Source organism: Canis lupus, chromosome 23 (genome assembly GCF_003254725.2).
Source record: "Canis lupus dingo isolate Sandy chromosome 23, ASM325472v2, whole genome shotgun sequence".
Classification (NCBI taxonomy): domain Eukaryota; kingdom Metazoa; phylum Chordata; class Mammalia; order Carnivora; family Canidae; genus Canis; species Canis lupus.
This window is the reverse complement of record NC_064265.1, coordinates 44094386-44114417: the sequence shown is the minus strand read 5'-3', so window position 1 is coordinate 44114417 and position 20032 is coordinate 44094386. Positions and strand designations below refer to the sequence as shown.

General features: G+C 38.9%; 2 protein-coding genes across 8 annotated transcripts in view; both read left to right on the top strand.

Annotated features, from left to right (window-relative positions):
- Window positions 1-10521, top strand: part of LOC112661172 (ceruloplasmin-like) — a 29753-nt gene extending 19232 nt beyond the window's left edge. Inside the window, exons 15-19 of the mRNA XM_025449069.3 lie at window positions 974-1080; window positions 2013-2214; window positions 4496-4635; window positions 9214-9376; window positions 10347-10521. Coding sequence (XP_025304854.1) covers window positions 974-1080; window positions 2013-2214; window positions 4496-4635; window positions 9214-9372 — 608 coding nt within the window. The 3' untranslated portion in view covers window positions 9373-9376; window positions 10347-10521. The remainder of the gene's footprint in view (window positions 1-973; window positions 1081-2012; window positions 2215-4495; window positions 4636-9213; window positions 9377-10346) is intronic.
- A 3171-nt stretch (window positions 10522-13692) lies between these two features.
- Window positions 13693-20032, top strand: part of LOC112661154 (ceruloplasmin) — a 63915-nt gene continuing 57575 nt past the window's right edge. For 6 of the 7 annotated variants that reach the window (XR_007405105.1, XM_025449037.3, XM_025449040.3 and 3 more), the window contains exons 1-3: window positions 13693-13849; window positions 13956-14172; window positions 16548-16713. Coding sequence is in view for 6 of the 7 variants with exons in the window: in XM_025449037.3 (XP_025304822.3) it covers window positions 16568-16713 (146 nt within the window). In the remaining variant the exon portion in view is untranslated. Of the gene's footprint in view, window positions 13850-13955; window positions 14173-16323; window positions 16714-20032 lie in introns of those variants that run through there. The other variant, XM_025449039.3, reaches the window with a different exon arrangement.

Below are 20032 nucleotides of genomic sequence, written 5' to 3'. Positions count from 1 at the left end.
GTGTGGGGCAGAGGGATGGAAGAGAGATTTTGTTTTTGTTTTGTTTTGTTTTGTTTTGTTTTGAGATTTTGATGGCAAGTGAAATATTCCCTTTTGATTTTAAAAAAGAGACAGTCCCACAGTAGTACCAACATGAATCTCCTATCAAGGGAGTTCGCAAGTCAGCACTCTGTTCTCATTAGTCAGAGAAGGATCGCATTGCTTACATTCCACAAACACTTCTGAGTACCTGCTGTGCCCAGGCACTGTGTGGTGCCCTGGAAGGAGAGGGTTGGTACTAAGTAGATTGATTGTTAAAGATTTGGAAGCAGGGAAGTTGGGGATAGGATCAGTTAGTGGAAGCGCTTAGGAAAATGAATTTAAGCCTCTGGAAGTGGGGGGATATGCAAGATTATATAGCAAGGGGCAGGAGTGGAAGGAGGTATCCAAAAGACCTTTTCCGAAATAGGCATAGGATTTAGATTCAGTGGGGCTAATGCAACTGCTTTGGGAGCAGGGAAGAGGCACATGTGATCTATACATTGGAAGGTTCAGCTGATATTCAAAACAAATCTGTCACGTTTCAAAGCCTGAGATACCTTCACTACAATAAATATTTGTTGAACAAATGAGTTAGATATGTAGTGACTGACATTTTTCAATGGCAAAATCATTCTAAGGTTTCCATTCAATAACCCTGGGAACATAATAGCCAGCAGTGATGGTTACATCAACTTCACCCTGTGACCCAAGTAATGCTTTATTTGAACTATCTTATCTAATCCCTAAATTCTCATTTTATGTGCAGCAGGAAGCAGAAACTCAGAAACTATAAACACATGGGCAAAGCTAGGAGCAGGAGAGCCAGAAGTGAAAACTAGGACTGTGCTGCTCGATATCTGTATGGCTTTGGGGTTTGCTCATTATCTGCTTCTCCATAAAAACAAGTGCTTTAAAAGATTCTGTTTATATACACTGCATTTGTCTATTTTAGGAGAGCTCCAAACATACATTTGGCAGATTCCTGAGAGATCTGGTCCTGCCTCAAAGGACTTTGAGTGCATACCTTGGTTTTACTATTCGACCGTGGATGTGATTAAGGTACACTTTAAATCAAGTCATAGTTTTTCTCCTATCTCCTCTTAGAAATTATAATAGAAGAAAGAAGGAATTTATGTGTGTTTAAAAAAACTTACTTCTATGTAATCTTTCTTTTAAGTAGCCTCAATACTGCTCAGCTTTTAATTCTACAGAGATTTGCATTTTTCCAAGAGCAAAGTCATTGCATTATGATTATATCGATTCATGACATTTTCCAAAGTGTCACTGTGAATAGGAAAATGTAATAATCCTCTCCTTTGTCTTGTTGGATTTGGATTACAGAAAACAAAGCATGGAGTTAAAAGTCTCTAATTAATGAGAAATAAACACATGCGTATGTATATTTTTTTTAAAGCATCAACTCTGGAGTTCAGTTTATTTTCATTTAGCAACAACAACAAAAGTTTCAACTCCAAACTTTTAGTTACTTTGGCACACTCTCTGCCCAGAACAAGAATCTACACAGACATTCAACTCAAAACCAGAATGAGTACAAACAAACCAAGGCTCCCAGCTGAAAGCGGCTCTGGGGGCAGAGGCATCACAGGGCAAAGGATTTAAGACCTTTAGACTTTGCTGCCAACCAACTCCAATGCCAAGAAATTCTAATTAAAAACAAAACTCTCGGCTTTGTTTTTGTTTTTTTTTAATTAAAATTTCAAAAATAGAGCTAAATCCACCAAGGAATGTGACTAAAATCTCTCTTAGGAGTTAGTTGTTCTCTTCAGACTTCAAATCGAATGAGTGAGATGACAGTTTCCTTAGTCAAGGATTTAACATGTCAAACATTTTCTTCCTCACTCTCAGAATCCTAATAACTAAAAACTCAGGATCTGAACCTTCTAGAACTCAATGTTGATTCTCCTCATTTCACTGGTTGGGGGAAATTTTTAGTTGGGGGCACAGCGGATAATCTTGCTTTGCCTCTCCAGGATCTGAACAGTGGACTGGTAGGCCCTTTGATCGTATGTCGCAAAAACACCAAAGCCAGCATAGTTCACCGTGTGCTCCACTTTATGATTTTTAATGAGAACAAATCCTGGTACTTTGAAGAAAATGTCAATACCTATTCTCCAGCTCCGAACAACATAGACAGGAATGATGAACAGTTTGACCTCAGCAACCAAATGCACGGTAATGTCTACTAGCTGACTCAGCAACCATAGCCAGTAGGTTGTTTCACACAAAAGGAACGAATGAAGGGCCACACTTGTCAAACTCAGTAGTTGAGAGAAGGCAATTGCATAGGGCCATTGTGTAGATCACATGGACCAAGGGTTGGCAAACTTCTTCCATACGGGCCCAGATAGTAAAGAGTTTAGACTTGTAAACCACACAGTCTCTACCATAGGCTCTATTTCACTCTGCACAAAGGCACCCACAGACAAGATGTAAAGAAATGCAAGTGGCTACCAGCCAGTAAGACTTCTTTTATGGACACTGAAATGTGTATTTCATGTAATTTTCATGTGTTGGGAAATATTCTGTTTTGTGTGCTTGTTTGTTTTCAACCACTTAGAAATTTAAAAACCATCCTTTACTTTTGGGCCATAGAAAAACAGGAGGCAAGAGGGCTGGATCTGGCCTAAGGGCTGTAGACTTAGCAGCGAGGCAAATTCCAATGCTTCTGGAACCATGCGGGTGATGTAAAACTAAGAATATCAGCTATCATTTCTAGACAACTTTCCTACACACTTTTCTAAGTATTTTACCTAGGTGAACTTAGAGAGAGGTGGAGCTTGTGGCAAACTGGAGAGCACATGACCCCATCCAATCTTCCCACCAAGCAGCACTTCAAAAAACCCCATGCTCATCAACCAAAATTCTTTGATAGGTGGTTTGTGACTAAGCACGTCCTGTTTATGTCCTCCCTCCCATCTAGAATCATAGTAATGAGACAAGTATTCAAAGAGAAAGCACATAAACAATTTCACTTAGCCACAGTCACATTCAGTTGGACTTTGAAGGTCCCAGGCCTTTCACCTGAGGAAGCTCAGGGACTAGATAAGGGATCCTTACGTAAGGCAAATGCAAATGTTACCTTTTTCAATTTCTTCATTTTTTTTCCCCCAAGACACATATAGTAAATTTGAAATTAATTCAAGGATTGCATCCTTGTTACATATCACCTTTTAATAAGCCTTGTAGAGGGCACAGAGCACCATACTGGTGCTAGGGAGGTAAAAAGGCCATAAGATGAGGCATCTTCCCTCAAAGTGTTCACAGCACAGGGCCAGCACCCTTCTGCCTTGCTATAGTGCAAGGCCGACTTGGGGGTTGGGGTGGGGATGCTGTCACAGAAACATAAACACAGTGCTGCGCTTTAAATTCTTATTTGGAAGAAAGTTTTCATGAAGGGGAGGGAACTTTTTATGTATTCATTTTATTTATTTATTCAAAAGAGACACACAGAGAGAGGGAGGGAGAGAAGACCTAGTAAATCATAATCTGCATGTGAACAAGATTCTCAGGCCACAAGCATATTAAAGTCTGGGAAGCAAGGTCTAAGGACAAGTCTCCTAGTTTTTTTGTTTGTTTGTTTCCATCCTTCCATTGGCTTAAAGTGTTAGAACCCAACCTTCAGGGATGCCTGGATGGCTCAGTGGCTGAGTGTCTGCATTTGGCTCGGGGTGTGATCTCAGGGTCCTGGGATCGAGTCCCACATTAGGCTCCCTGCGTGGAGCCTGCTTCTCCCTCTGCCTGTGTCTCTGCCTCTCTCTCTGTGTCTCAAATAAATAAATAAATAAATAAAATGAACCCAACTTCCATCGATATATGGTTATAAATTATATATTTGTACCACTACATTAATGCATTTTTTAGTGCTTCGAAAGGTGAACACAAAATAAAAAAGTAAAAAGGAGAATATATATATAATTATATGTATTTTATATATATAATTAAATTAATATTTTCTTCCTATTACCTTTGGGAAGCCATACTTACAGAGGATTGGAGAGAGAGAGAGGGAAAGACAAAAGGCCTGGACCTCAGCTAAATGGCCATTCTAGCCATACCAGTGACAAATCACGAAGGTCTGACTTAGAGTAGTTAGAGAGGAACACATTCAATATCTAAGCTTCTTGTGATCACTTTAAATATGCTTTAAATATGCAGACACATTTAAATATCCATCCATTTAAGTACCCGTAGTTGTGAAATATTCTACTCCAACCCAATTATGTTAAAGCAAAGTCAATGCCTCATTTCCTCAGGCAAGATAAACTCCTCTAGAATTAGACTCATCCGTGAATGGTTGGCTTGGTCACGTTTAACAGCTTCCTTACGCTGACTTGAAAATCCTCATGGACTCTGAAAACATCTGTGATACTTTCTATGAGGTGTTGCTTGTTTGTTTTAAAACCTATATTATTTTAAATCTTTGTTGAATATAACAAATTGTGTCCCTCCATAGCAATTAACGGAAGAATGTTTGGAAATAACCAAGGTCTGACGTTCCACGTTGGGGATGAAGTGAATTGGTACCTGATTGGCATGGGGGGTGAATTTGACCTGCACACTGTTCACTTTCATGGCCACAGCTTTGAATACACGGTAAGAGCCTTGGGCAGCTTCATTTCATTATTGTCATGTCTTATAAAGCAGTTACTGGGGCAGCATGGCAGGATAATAACTAGAAAGTTCTGGGTCAAGCCAGCCAGAACTGAAGTTCAATACCTACAATCTATAATATATCAGGTGCATGTACATAATTACAGCTCTTTGTGTCCCATGGACACTTAGTAAATGCTTTTGAATGCATGAAGTGCATTTCTCACTCTAAGTATTAATTAATAGGTAAATAAGACTTATATGATCATCTTTAGTTTTATTCTTTCTACCCCAACTTTTTTTCAAAACTTTAGTAACATAAAAGAAAAACACTTTGAACACTCCTATACATTTTGCCACATTTTCTTTCTTTCTCTGTCTTCTGAACCTAAATTAAATTGCATCATGCTTCTTCACCCCTATATAGTAAAGCCATGTGCATCATAAAACTAAGGCGAATCTCTGTCCCACTATGATAACATTATCACACCTCCAATGCTAACATTAATTCAAAAATATAATCTATCATATAATCCATTCAAATAGCCTCAGTTGTCCCCAAAATGTCCTTTATAACCATGTGGGTTTTAAAAAAAAATCCAGGATCTAATCATTTATACTTCGCATTTGGTTGTCATTGTCATATCTCTTTTTTTTTTTTTTTCTTGATCCTTCATGGCATTTCATTTTTGAAGGGTCCAGGCCAGTTGTTTTGTAGAATGCCCCATAATCTTCCTTGATCTGATAGTTTCCTCATGATTGGATCCACGTCAAGCATTCTTGGTATGAACACTACATAGGTGATATTATGTACTTCCCATGCATCACACCAGAAGGTACATATGCTGTGAACAGGTGCTGATGTTGTTGGGGCATTTGGATAACTTTATTGAGGTGATGCCTACCATTTCTCTTCATTTTAAAAGTACCTTCTTGTAATTAAAAAACAATCTCTGAAGTGATTTTTTTTCACATATTTTATTCTCCAACTCTGTTTCACCTTGTAGTTATAAAAAGGATTCATGGATGATTGTTGCTAGAATCAATTTTTTTACAGTAGAAGTTACAAATGATAGCTTCCCAATTTTATCATTCCTTCAGCATTTTTTATAAAATAAAAATGAGGCATTAGATGACAATTGGCTTTATTGGTAACTTTTCTATAATTATCTTCATCTTTTTCTATTTTAAATATTCTTAGTTTCTTCATACCTCTGAATTGTTTTTCCATCACTCCACCATCATACTCTTTACCATTGTTTTTTTACTGATCACATTTGCCTGGCCATTTCTCTAATTTATTACAAGTATTTTAAGTTTTATCCTTACCCTTTTCAGTATCTGGGCTGTCACTTATTTACTTGAGGAGTATTTTCTAATCTCTTCATCCTAATCCCTTATACAAACATTTAATGTACAATTGAGGACCAATTATATTTCATGCATTTGACACCTCAGATGTTCAGTCCAGCCACTTGGCATAACACAGTCCATCTTTTGGAACAGATGAAAGTTTTACATAGAGCTTTCCTGGATTCTAGATGTATTATATTCAGATCTTCTGTAATGCTTAGGGCCTATCTTAGATAAATTAAATGAGTGTGCATGACTTGATCTGTACAATGCTTTATTGGTAGGCTGCTTTCTTTTCTATTCTTTAATAAACAAATTCTTTCCTCTTAAACTTATTTGTTTTGGCTTAAAAAACTATTTTTAATATTCTAGGGAGTTTTATATGACAAAGTAGACAGAATAATATAACGAACTGGGATCCCTGGGTGGCGCAGCGGTTTGGCGCCTGCCTTTGGCCCAGGGCACGATCCTGGAGACCTGGGATCGAATCCCACGTCGGGCTCCCGGTGCATGGAGCCTGCTTCTCCCTCTGCCTGTGTCTCTGCCTCTCTCTCTCTCTCTCTCTCTGTGACTATCATAAATAAATAAAATTAAAAAAAAAAAAAATAATATAACGAACTCCTTTTCCCACCACCCAGGGCCAACAATCATGACCTTCCTCCTGTACTTCAATCTACATTCCCCATACTTTTGAAGGAAAAGCCTTGATATTAGAGTTGTTACTGATAAGTGTTTACAGTAGACTTTAAAAATTAGAACAAAAGAGAGAGATCTAAACTCTAGTTATAGCATTTCACAGTATATTTGATGTTCAGTTCTGATCAGTTACGATCAGAAAATGCCTCTGACATTCCTAGAACCATGCCAAGTGTTGTGTGGTGATGAGAGGGAATCAAAGAGTTAGCTTTCAGGAGCTAGTTCTACATATGTGATTATATTATAAGGCATCAAATTAAGTGGAATTAAGGTAACATTTCTATGATGTTAATTAAAGCCAACCTTTATTAAGTACTTCTTAAGTGCCACATACTATGCTTCGTTCTTGCATGGATTTCTCATTGAAACTTCCCAGAGCTAGGCACTATTTTATCACTGTTTTATAAGGGAATGAAGTGAAGGATTAATAAGACAAAGAACTTTCCTATAAGCAATAATTGGTAGTAGTAGGATTTGAATCCCTGGTTCTCACTCTAGAGTCCCTCACTCCCTTTTTTTTTTTTTTAAGATTTTATTTATTTATTCATGAAAGACACCCAGAGAGAGGCAGAGACATAGATGGAGGGAAAAGCAGGTTCCCTGCAGGGAGCCTGATGTGGGACTCAATTCCAGAACCCCAGGATCATGACCTGAGCCGAAGGCAGACGCTAAAACGCTGAGCCACCCAGGCATCCCTAGAGTCCTCACTCTTAACCTCTTCACAAAACTGCTCTTTTCAGAACAATCCTATTACATTTAAGAAACAAAATGAACAAACAAAGAAAAAAGGCAAACAGAAAAACAGACTCAATACAGAAAACAACTGGTGATTGCCAGAGGAGAGGTGGGTAGGAGGATGAGTGAAAAAAAGGAGATTAAGAGCATTGAGAAAGGTATAGAATTGTTGAATTGCTATATTGTACACCTGAAACTAATATAACACTGTATGTTAACTATACTTGTATTTAAGATAAAAAGAATAATCTTATTAATACCACAGAGCCTAGTACCAGCATGTCAGCTCTAGCCACTCACCCCAAACTTATCTCAGATGATGATGAATAGTCTTTTCCCTTGAGGTGGAATTTAATTACTCCAGCGTTAATGCAGCCTCTGGGCTCTGCTCTCTGGAACTCCCGGGTACAGTAAAGCAGCCCTGTAGGGTTACTCACTTGGTCTTGGAATAGCCAGTCCCCTGTTCCATAAGGTCATGGTATCCCTTGATGCCATGCTCCAGGTACATAGTGCACATCTACTGGTGCCTTCCTTGAACATGGTCAATTCTTAGTTAAAATGATTTTGTATTGTTCTCTACATTTTATGGCATCTTAGAAATGTATCCAGGCCACCCATTTTGTTGTCACTGTAGATGTAAGATGAATCTTCCTAAATAACAGTGACTGAGGCCCCAATCTGCAGCCAGTGGAAAACCTTACTCTCTTCTGTCCAGTATCTCCAGGGTATCTTGAGAGCCTGTTTTTCCCACTGTCACTTTCTGCTTCTGCTCATCTCCCTTACCTCTTGCCTCCCATGGCTGGTGTTTTCTTAATTTTGTGCATCTCAGGAACGGAACACAGGCTCATTTCCTCTGACTCTCCTTAACAACCACAAAAACAAGGCCATTGTGGGTCATAGACTCTTAGTGAAAGTTTGGAGGTAGATGAAGGCTCTTTTTCCCTCGATATTACACAGTGAAAGTGTTTATCATTTGACATTAGACACCTCTATCTTCAGGCATCCCTTCCCCATGCTTCACTGAGGAACACTGGCTCTCCACCTTTTCTACTGACACTCAGGACTTCTTTTCTCACACTCTTACCTCTCCATGCTTGTTTGACATCTGTCCTCTCCTTGAATCATCCCAGATGCCATCTTGAGCTACACTCTTCAAAACACCCCCACCCTCCAAATACATCCCATTGCATTATTCAGAGCAATTCATCTCCCTCCTATGCTCTTCCAAATCCATCCTAATCCAGCCATGCCGGGCCCTGGGGCTTCATCTTTCAAAATCAAAAGCAGCCTGCAGAGGAGGTAGTCTCCTGAACATCTGGTTCTTTGTTTAAGAGAATAAATAGCCCTTGAGGCCCCCAGTCTTCAGGCCTGACCCCAGAAGGCAGATGAGCTCCTGTCTTTCCTGTAACCATGAGTTTTTTTGATTAGTTACATCTCAAGAATGATCGTTTTCATACAACCAACATCCTTAGTAAGAAATACTTCAGTTAAAACTTTTGGGATTTGTAAAACCAGATGTCTGAAATCTAGAGCATTCTTCTGCAGGAGGTGCAGACAAGGTATCTACACTGATTATGACACAAGATCCCTTTAGAGTTGAGATGTTTCTCTATGGCCTCTCCCTAAAATGTTCTCAGGTTTGCTTCTCCTCTAAACCTTCGATTGAACTCAGAGAGAATGCAAGGTCACCTAATGCTTTCTCATTGTTGTCTTACAAAGTATTTTAGAATTGATAGGATATATAAATGACTAATGCCTTTTATAAATTATTTAATGGTGTTTTGTCTCCTTATTGAGGATATGGGACTGTATCGCTCTGACGTTTATGACCTTCCTCCTGGAGTATATCAGACTGTAAAAATGTATCCAAGAGATGTTGGAACCTGGTTATTTCATTGCCATGTTAGTGTTCACATTGAGGGTGGAATGGAAAGCACTTACACTGTAATTGAATGAAAAGGTAAGCCAAACTAATTTGAAGTGATAGTATTGAAATAAATTCGACGTTTATATAGGTATATCTGATCCACTGAATATTTACATGATCTGACACATTACTCATTTATTCAAATAATACTGTTTTGAGGGGTACCTGGGTGGCTCAGTTGGTTAAGCATCTGACTGTTGATTTCAGCTCAGGTCATGATCTCATGGTTATGAGATCAAGCCCCATGTTGGGCTATGTGCTCAGCTAGGAGTCTGGTTGAGATTCTCTCTCTTCGTCTCTCTTTGCCCCTCCCCCACCATGCTCTCTCACATTTTCTCTCTCTCTCTCTCAAGTAATAAATCTTAAAAAAATATATTACTGCTTTGAGATGACCAAGAAACTGGTTTTATCTTCTTCCTCAAACTTAGATACCTGTTTCTGATGTGATCAAAGATATTCTAGAGTTAAATGCATTATTTCCAGATTCATATAATATATGCATAAGGATTTGAGCAATTTATAGAAGATGAAACATAAATGCCTATTGAGCCTATAAAGATATTTAGCCTTGTTAATAAGAAATTACTTAAAAATTGCATTTAAACTACAGTCAGATACATTTTTTTGAGTAAGGAAGCTATTGGTTTGGCAAAAATTTATTTTTTTCAAAGATAATGTAACAGTGTGGTGAGATGGGTTCATTGCATATACAGTGGTAGGAAGTATAAAGTGTTTCCACAGCTCTTGAAAGAAACTGAATAATGGTTACATGTTTTTTCATATTCAAGTAACACTTTTTTTCTTCTCATTCCTATCTCCCTTTTCTTCAACACATTTTATAACAACTTTAGGATGAAAATACTATCTTTGTTCCTGAGATTTTCAATAGCTCCTTCATTACTTAGGCTATCCATGAAGTCATTACCCTTTGGTCTCTTGGTACAATGATTGTAATATTTTGATTCAGTTACTCCTTAGAACATGATGAAACTTTCTTTTCCAGAGCACAAATATCTTTCTGATATGAATGTTGACAAGTCCATGAGCAGAGGGAAAGTTGCTGAAGAAGAAAACCAAGGATGAAGGAATTTAGGAGGGCCTGGCTAAAGACTTTCATGGCAATCTCCCAGGAAAACTAGTTTGAAATAAAGTTTTGTTTTTGTTTTTGTTTTTGTCAATTTTGTGTGCAAGCTGCTTCTTCTTTATGTAAACTGTGCCACTGGAGTAGAGTCTGTAGTGGTATAACAAAGTTTACAACATCGCAAAGGGGGTGGCAAAAGGAAAATGAGGGTAGGTACAATCTGAAGTCTAGCTCAGTTAGGAAAAAAAAACACACACACACAAAAAAAAAAAGAAAAAAAAACACACAATCTAAACTGCAACATCAGCAAACAAAAAAAAGTGAAATTCTTATAGCATGGATGAGAATCTGAATCAGTCTTTAAAATGCAAATCCATATATTACTGTTAGACTATAATACAGATTAGAATGTCAGTTTTCCAGAACCAAAAATAAGGACTCATGCTCTGACTCTGTATCTAGCAGTGTTAACATTTGGGATATGTTCTACAAGTAACTGAAAACCCAGCTAAGGGGATTATCAATGGTGTTTGTCTCAAATTTTAAGTAAATCAGGAGGCTGCTAGGATTGGTTCAGCAACTTCATGGTGCAAGGGCCGGTGTCTTTAATGCCCTTGGCCTTTCCCTCATGACTGTGGCCTCATGGTTGCAAGATTGTTGCTGCAACTCCAAATATTGCATCCACACTGAAGGCAGAGAAGAAGGAAGAAGAATGTATGGAGTAGCACCAACCATACATTCTCCTTTTATCAAGAAAGCAAAAAATCTTCTGAGGAAACCCAGCCAACTTCTGTGTCTCACTGGTCAAACCCCTGTCATCTGACTATTCCTAACTACAAGGAAGGCTGGGAAAGAGCTATATAGCCTTTGTAGCAGAAATAACAGCACAGAGATACTGGGAAGCCCAACTGAAACAACATCTGAATCCATGCTCCAATGCTCTCAGGATCGCAGTGCATCTCTGAGTCAGGCAGGCCAAACTTGAACTCCATCTGTGCCACTTACTAGTTACAGGGTCTTCGACAAGGTACAAAATCTCTCTTACCCATGGTTTCCTCATGTAAAATGAAGACAAAAATAATAATATCTATTTGTGATATTTTGCAAGCAAAATAATGGCTCCCTAAAGATGTCCTTATCCTAATCTTTGGAACCTATGACTACGTTATTGTCTATGGCAAAGATGAATGAAGGTTGCAGATGGAATTAAGGCTGCCAATCAACTAACTTTAAGATAGGGAGATTATTCAGGGTTATCATGGTGGGCCCTTAACAGTAGAAGAGGGAGGCAGAGGAGAAGGTCAAAAAGATGCCATGTCAGGACTCAACCTGCCATTGTTGGCTTTGAAAATAGAAGGGTGCCACATGAGCCAAGGAATGTGAGCAGCCCCTAAAAACTGGAGCAGGCTAGGAAATGGGTTCTCCCCTAGAGCTTCCAAAAAGGAATGCAGCCTCACTGACACCTTGATTTCAGCCCGGTGCTATAGGTGTCAGGTTTCTGACATATAGAACTATAAGGTATTAAATTTATGTTGTTTTAAGCAACTGAGTTAGTGGTGATTTGTTAAAACAGCAATAAAGAAGAACACTACTACATCTACTACTCAATTGGTTGTTGTGAGGATTAAATGAAATAAAATTTACAAAGCTCTTGGAATTGTGCTGGTACACAGTAATCATTTAATAAATGTTAGTGACTCTTCCTAGAGTTAACATTTCTTCATTCTTTCAGTTTTTATTAAGCCGTGTGGCAAGAACTGTGCTAAGTGCCTGGGATTTAAGACAAAATAAGGCGTAGTCATTGGCCCCAAGAAAGCCCAGTCTAATTGAGGAGGAAATAGTCACATAAACAGATCATTCTGATATGAAATATGTCTTAATCATGTTTTTAATTTTCACTATTTAATGATGCCTTGACATATTTGAGGACCTTGCTAGCTGAGAAAAGACTGCCCCTCCCAGAGCTAGTTAATTCCTAGAGATAGTGAACAGCTTGCAGGTGAGCCAGACTTTAATATGTGAACCCACTCATCCCCGAATCCATAGCCCCAACCATCTCCTTTATGTAAATCACACACCAAACCATATTTCCTCTACCCTACCTCAATCTGAGTCAAGTTCCAAACAGCTAGAGACAGTTCCTATGCCCCAAAGCCCTCTGAGATCATTTAAACTGATCAGTCATAAGCTATTTACTCTGCCCTACCTTGCCTTTCCTACACAAACCCCAGTAAAGGCTGTGGCCTATCCTTCCCCCAGTATGTGCTTCTGCCTCCTGAACAACCAGCCCTGCATGACATGTGTGCCTCTTGTTTCTAGGGGAATTATAATATTTCTTTCCATGGCATTGGCCTCTTTGTGTCATCACAGAGTCATCTTTTATAAATTAAGACTCAGGCACAAATCAAAGTGTCAAGAGATATACCGAACGTATTACCCCAGCATGGAATAGAGGCAAGAGGGAATGAGGTTAAGCACAGCAAGAGAAAAAAAATGCTTCAAGAAAGCCACACATTGAGGGGAGCCTGGGTGGCTCAGTTGGTTAAGCATCTGCCTTCGGCTCAGGTCGTGATCTCAGGGTCCTGGGATGGAGTCCCCACATTGGGCTCCCTGCTCAGTGGGGAGTCTGCTTCTCCTCTCCCTTCCCCCCTCCCCCTCCCCTGCTCCTGCTTCTCTCCCTCTCTCAAATAAATGAATAAAATCTTTTTTTTTAAAAGAAAGTCACACATTGAAGTTGTATGCAATCAAACCTTGTGAATAGGTTATTCTTTAATCTTTTATAAAAATAACTCTACTATTTCAGTTCTCTTTCATTGCTAACAAATCATATACTTTGATTTCTACATTGCTCACAGCATAACAAGAATGGAGGAAATGGAATACTTAAGCTGTTAGAAAACAAATCTTTCCCGTTGTGATGGGGTCATCAACACCATCGAGGCTTTTGCTAGATTGGAATCTAGACTTTTCTCTTTTCCTGCCTGTGACATATTTTGCAGAGGGTGATGAACAGAACCTTGACCTGTTAATGGGCAGCCAAAGGGGATATGGAGCAACCAAAGACCAATCTGTGTGATCAGTCCCTAAACAGTCATGAACTGAGCAGTAGAAGAGGAGAGGATCAGTCGAGATTGTGCTATACTAGTTCAAGTCAGGGGACTCATTATCAGAGTTCTGTACATAACCACACTCACTGATAAAATTCCAGAGTTACACAATTTCCTTTGAAAAAGATAACATCGTGGTGGTCTGACTGGTCATGTACAGAATGACCTGCTGTTTTATACTCAGCGCTTCCTGCTGTCACAAAGTGAAAGACTGTCCTTGGCTGCTTGTTTCTTAGTAACTCTGGTAAACTAGGTTAAAAGCCAGTTTTCATGGATCAACCAAAAAGAAACTCGAGGGTATAAACAGGAATCGTGGAGGTAAGGAGAGATTGAATCTTGCCGGACAGATATAAAGCTAAAGCTTCCTTGACTTTAGCCATTATCAGCCTCATGATCTTTTTCTTTTTTAAATCTTTTTTTTAAGGTTTTCTTTATTTATTTGAGAGAGAGAGCGCGTGTGTGGGCACCAGCACCAGTTGGGGGAGCGGGGCAGAGGGAGAAGTAGATGCTCACTGAGCTGGGAGCCCACCTGAGGACTTGATCCCAGGACCCTGAGACCATCGCCTGAGCTGAAGGTAGACCCTTAACCGACTGAGCCACCCAGGAGCCCCCAACCCCAGGATTTTAATCGCTAAACACAGGTAAGACTCACTCAATCCAGAAATCTTTAGGACAACAAAGAAAGAAATTGTGGAAAATGATGAAAACTTGTGCTATGTCACTCTACTCAGGTTATAAACAGTCACCTTGGGTGTGCAGTAATTACTTATAACAAACTACAAAGGTGTCCCCCAGGGTTCTGAGGTAACAACCTTCTGACAGCTGCAGGTAAGTGGATGAGCTATTTGGTCCCATCAGGGTTCCTCTCTTATTTCTTGCAATGCTCTGGGGCTGCGGAGCCTCTCCTGGTGGGCCCCCTGCCCTTCCCGTCTCACCCCAGCTTATGCGGAGGCTGGGACACATTTCTTGACCACAGGAGTTCTCAATTGCAACATTATTCAAAGTTCGCTTTTGAGTACCAACTCTGGAATCACTGTAAGGGGGTTTGCAGTAAATGACCCCATCAATGGCTGGTTGCTCATTAGCCCACAGCGGCCTCTTTTATTTAGACAGTCCTGAGGCTCAGAGCATTCCCCCTACTCCCAGCCATTCAGCAGCTCTCTGCCTTTTAGTAGGAAAGGTAACTGTCACAAAAGAGGACAGAAATATGGACTTCTTGACTCCTTCTGCATTGCAACATAAAATATTTACTCCCACTGGGCAGAGGTGTTACTATTTAACCATTTCATTTCACCACCAATATAAGGGATGCTATAGAAGACTTCAGTAACTACTTGTTAATGTTTTTTTAATTTAATTTAATGTGTGTGGGGGGGGCAGTGAGGTAGATGAGCTGAAAAAAGTGACAGGACTATTGCTGTGATCTGATCACTGTCCTCACATCCCTCGCGGCTGAGTTTGAGCATGGAGTAGACAATGAGAAAGACCGAAATGCCCAGCAAGTTGCTGGCTCATATGGTGGCTTTGTGCCATTCTTCCTTTGGGGGAATGAACTGCTAAAAGATGTCCCCTCTGAGTAGACCATTTGGAAATAGGAGCCCTTCTGAGGTTCCAGGATTGAAAGGGAACAGCATTTGCTGTAGGGGTAGATTTGGGGCAGTGGTCCTCTCAGTGGGCATGGGGGCACAATAGTTAAAGGTGGCTCTAGAAGGAGGTCTCAGGACATCCTGGGCAATGTGACTCAGCTTTCTGTATCAGGGCAGTTAGTTACCATTATTAGGACCTGGTGAGAGAAGCATCTCTACTATGTGCCTTAACATGATGGATCATTTCAATTACCACCTGGATATCAGTCTCCTGGGCCTGAGATTTTACAGGTGAGGAAACTGAGGCCAAGGTTAAGTATCTTGCCTGATGTGCCATGGTGCCATGAGATTTTGATCCTCATCCCGCTGTCTTCCCTGGCACTCATTATTGTCCCTCTCTGATTGGTTTTTCTCCATAGTACTTGCTGCTGATATTAGCTATTTCACTCTTCATTTGTACATTATCAACAAGTAGAAGGTAAGCTGATGAAGGTAGGGATTCAGGCACTTAGAACAGGGCCTGGCACACAGCAGGCTCTCTCTGTAATACTTATTAAATTAACGAATTGTCCAAACATCAGGATCCTTTCTCCTATACCAATCTATTTCTATAAACTTTGGGCAAATAATAGTGCGTTGAAGGATTCTGGAGGCAAAGGTCATATTAACACAAAGTGTGCAGTGTTACAACCAGGATTTTCTGCTAATAAACTTCTGTTTACTCTGATAATAAACTACCATTTACTAAGACCAACCTTTGCCTTTGAAAACAGATTTACTGATGTCTGATATCTTTAATGATAAAGCGGAATTAGCAACCCCTGTTATGCTCTGTTGGTTATTTGCATATAGCAAGGCAGAATAATCTGGTAAACTTTCTATGCAGGTGTGTTCAGAGCATACAAAATAGATAAATCCTTCAAAATAAGATTCTTGTTGTGGGGTACTTAAATTTGGCATGCTAAATACCATGTTTTGTATCATGAAGTTGCAACTAAGTATTGTTAGCCATTTCAAAAGTAAAGAGTGACCTGTTTTAAACCATTTTGCATAATTTCCTCCCAATTTATTAAAAGTTCGCTGCGTGCAGGGCACTGTACTGTGGCTTATTGTTCAAAGAACAAAGGGAGCATTTAGACATGATTTTTGCCCTCCTGGAATTTACACAATAAATGGAAGAAAGCAGTGTTATGCACACTCTAGTGGCTCCAACAATAACTGTTGACTTTTTATTTGTAATCAGAGAAGCCTGGCAACAGAAAACTTTTCTTTCTGGGCTTACGAGAACTGAGCCTAAGTGGGAAACGTTATTTGTTTTGACGAAACCATTTACTTTTGTGCAACATTAAGTTGTGTCAATCAAGCAAATAAAGGAAGAAAGCCTTATTTATAAAATTGTCTGCTTCTGATTTCACTTTATTGCTTCTCAGGCTCCACCAGGAGAAAAATAATGAAGATTTTGCTGCTGGGAATTTTTCTGTTTTTATATAGTAACTCAGCCTGGGCAAAAGAGAAGCATTATTACATCGGAATTGTTGAAACAACTTGGGACTATGCCTCTGACAACAAGGAGAAGAAACTTATCTCAGTTGACACGTAAGTCACTATTTTTATTGTTTACAGACCGAATTTATACGCTGTCAATTAAAAAATTGAAACAGTAAGATAAATTATTTTATTAATTTGTTGTCTACAGAAACTGCAAAATGTGGACTTGAAATCCAGGAAACTTTAATAAATCTTCTCTAAATTCCTGGGTATTTTTTGTCGAGGAGGAAGGCTTGTCCTACTTCTTTCCCTTTGGTCCTGGGGAGTCTGCAGGGGCTCCTTATTACCTCCTCTGGTTATTATTGCATCTTTCATCAGGGTCCAGTCTTCTTGTCTGTTTATGCAGAAGTTCTTTAATTTAAGCAATGGCTATGTAAAATGTTATATTCATTATGCCGTTTATTGATTATTAGTACATAAGAATACAATGTGTTTTTTCATTCCTTTAAAAGGTCATTCATAGAAATAAAACACAATTTTAACAAATATAACTGTGCCCAATACCTGTTGGATGACTCTGGACAGTTAATTTAGTTTGTCTCTCTCAGACTCAGCTTGCTAACCCGTAAAATGGGGATAAAGAAGACCTCATAGGGTTCTTTGAAGAGTGGGTACATATAAAGCTTTTAGTACAGTGCTTGGTACATCACACATGAACAAAAACTGTGAGTTATCTATTGCAATGGTCCCCCCCAAAAAGACTTTGTGTAACTTAAATGTTTTCATGTTTTAGGTGAAAGGCCCCTTATTTTAAGCAATAGTCACCATATAGAAAAACAAGAGTATGATTCTCCTTGACATTTTTATAATGGAAATTTATACTGAGGTCATTACTTTTAATGCTAATTATTTTTCATCACACCCAATGCTCACTACTTTAAAAAATGTATTTTAATGGTGATAAAGCGCAAATGAACCCAATGACCATCAGCTGGTAAAATTATATCCTTAAAAATAGCTAAGCAAGTATGCCAATTTTCTTAATTGTTGATTCTGTTGACGGGGTATATGCTGTTCTCATTCATTTTATGTGTGTTTGAAAATTTTCACAGTAAGAAATAAATGCATAGCTGACAATAATATCTAATTGTTAAATAATTAATTTCATAATATACAGTAAGAAAAGTTTCTGGCCTAAAAATTACTGATTGTTAACAAAACTAGTACCTCTTGCAATAATTTTTTCTTAAATCTGGTTTTGAGGTAGTATTCTTTTCTTCGGAAAACGACCTATTTTCATGATTTCACCAAATTATTTTGTATGAATGCAGTATTTTCCCTGATTAAATACAACATACATTATATTTCTATAAGGAAACAAAACATAAAAAAAAAAAAAGCACTGCTATACTCCTTGCCCCCATCTACCATTCTTCTGCTGTTATTCATGATCAAAAATCCAATCAGCTTTGCTGGGCATAAACTAAGTGCAAGACATTGCCCCAAGCAACTTTTAATAAAGAAATATGTAACTCCAAAAGTGAAAGAAGAGAGAGTTTATTAAGAATGGTGGGAAATGGGGTTGGGGGGCTGTGAATTCCTTTGGTTTTAAATATTCTTTTGTCTTGTCTGTGTTTAGGGAGGTTATGCAACATTGGTTTGGTAATCTATGGCTTCAACAACAGCCTAGAGTCATACGAACTCTAAATGGCACTGCTCATTCTGCCTGTGATCTTTTTTAAAAAAATATCTAAACTGTGACTATTTAACAGAGCTTTAGAAATTTCACCAATAGCATACTAAACTTTTTTGTATAGACAAGTGTAGGTAGCAACTTGCTCTCCCTTCTTTGTCTCCAATTACCAGCATGTCTTAGTTTGTTCAGGCTGCTATAGCAAAATATAACAGACTGGGTAGCTTATTAACAATAGAAATATATTTTTTAGTTCTAGAGGTCAAGAAGTCCAAAGCCAAGCTACCAGCATGGCCATGTTTTAGTAAGAGCTCTCTTTCTGGTTCATAGCCTTTTCACTGTGTCCTCACATGGTGGAAGAAGCTATGAATCTCTCTGGAGCCTCTTTCAGAAGGCACTAATACCATTTATGAGGGCTCCATTCTCATGACCTAGGCACATCCCAAAGGCCCCATCTCCTTATCCATCACATTAGAGGTGGCCTTAAACCTCCAGAACCTGTGCATATGATGAGTTATCACTCTCATGATCTATACTAATTCAATGGTGCAGTTGACTTTAAAATAGGATGATAACCGAGCAAAAAAAAAAAAACAGTCAAGAAAATTAAAAGGCAATCTAGGGAGTGGGAGAAGATATTTGCAAATGTCTTATCAGATAAGTGGCTAGTATCCAAAATCTATACGGAACTTACCAAACTCAACACCCAAAATACAAATAATCCAATCAGGAAATGGGCAGAAGACATAAATAGCTATTTCTCCAAAGAGGACAAACAAATGGCCAATAGACACATGAAAAAATGCTCAACATCACTCAGTATCAGGGCAATACAAATAAAAACCACAATGAGATACCACCTCACACCAGTCAGAATGGCTGAAATTAACAACTCAGGAAACAACGGATGTTGGCAAGGATGCAGAGAAAGGGGAACCCTCTTGTTCCTGTTGGTGGTGCAACCACTCTGGAAAACAGTATGGAGGTTCCTCAAAAAGTTGAAAATAGAATTATCCTAAGACCCAGCAATTGCACTACTATGCATTTATCCAAAGGATACAGACATAGTGATTCGAAGGGGCACATGCACCCCAATATTTATAGCAGTAATGTCCACAATAGTCAAAACATGACAAGAGCCTAGATGTCTATCGACAGATGAATGCATAAAGAAGAGTCTATACACAATGGACTACTACTCAACCATCAAAAAGAATGAAATCTTGCCAGTTGCAACCAGGTGGATGGAACTAGAGGGTATTATGCTAAGTGAAATAAGGCAGTCTAAGAAAAACAAATACCATATGATTTCACTTAGATGTAGAATTTAAGAAACAGAACAGATGAACATAGGGGAAGGGAAGGAAAAATAACATAGGATGAAATCAGAGAGGGAGGCGAACCATAAGAGATGCTGTACTCTAGAACTGAAGGGCTGCTGAAGGTGTGGGGGGGGCTGGGATAACTGGGTGATGGGCATTAAAGAGGACTCATGATGTAATGAGCACTGGGTGTTGTATGCAACTGATGAATCACTAAATTCTATCCCCGAAGCTAATACAGTATATGCTAACTACATTGAATTTAAATAAAAGAAAGAAGAAGAAAGAAAGAAAGAAAGAAAGAAAGAAAGAAAGAAAGAAAGAAAGAAAGAATGTGCCTAATCTAAACCAGAGAATTCTTTAGCAGAAGAAGAGGAAGAAGAAAAGAGATTTGAGGTGATTCAACAAACTG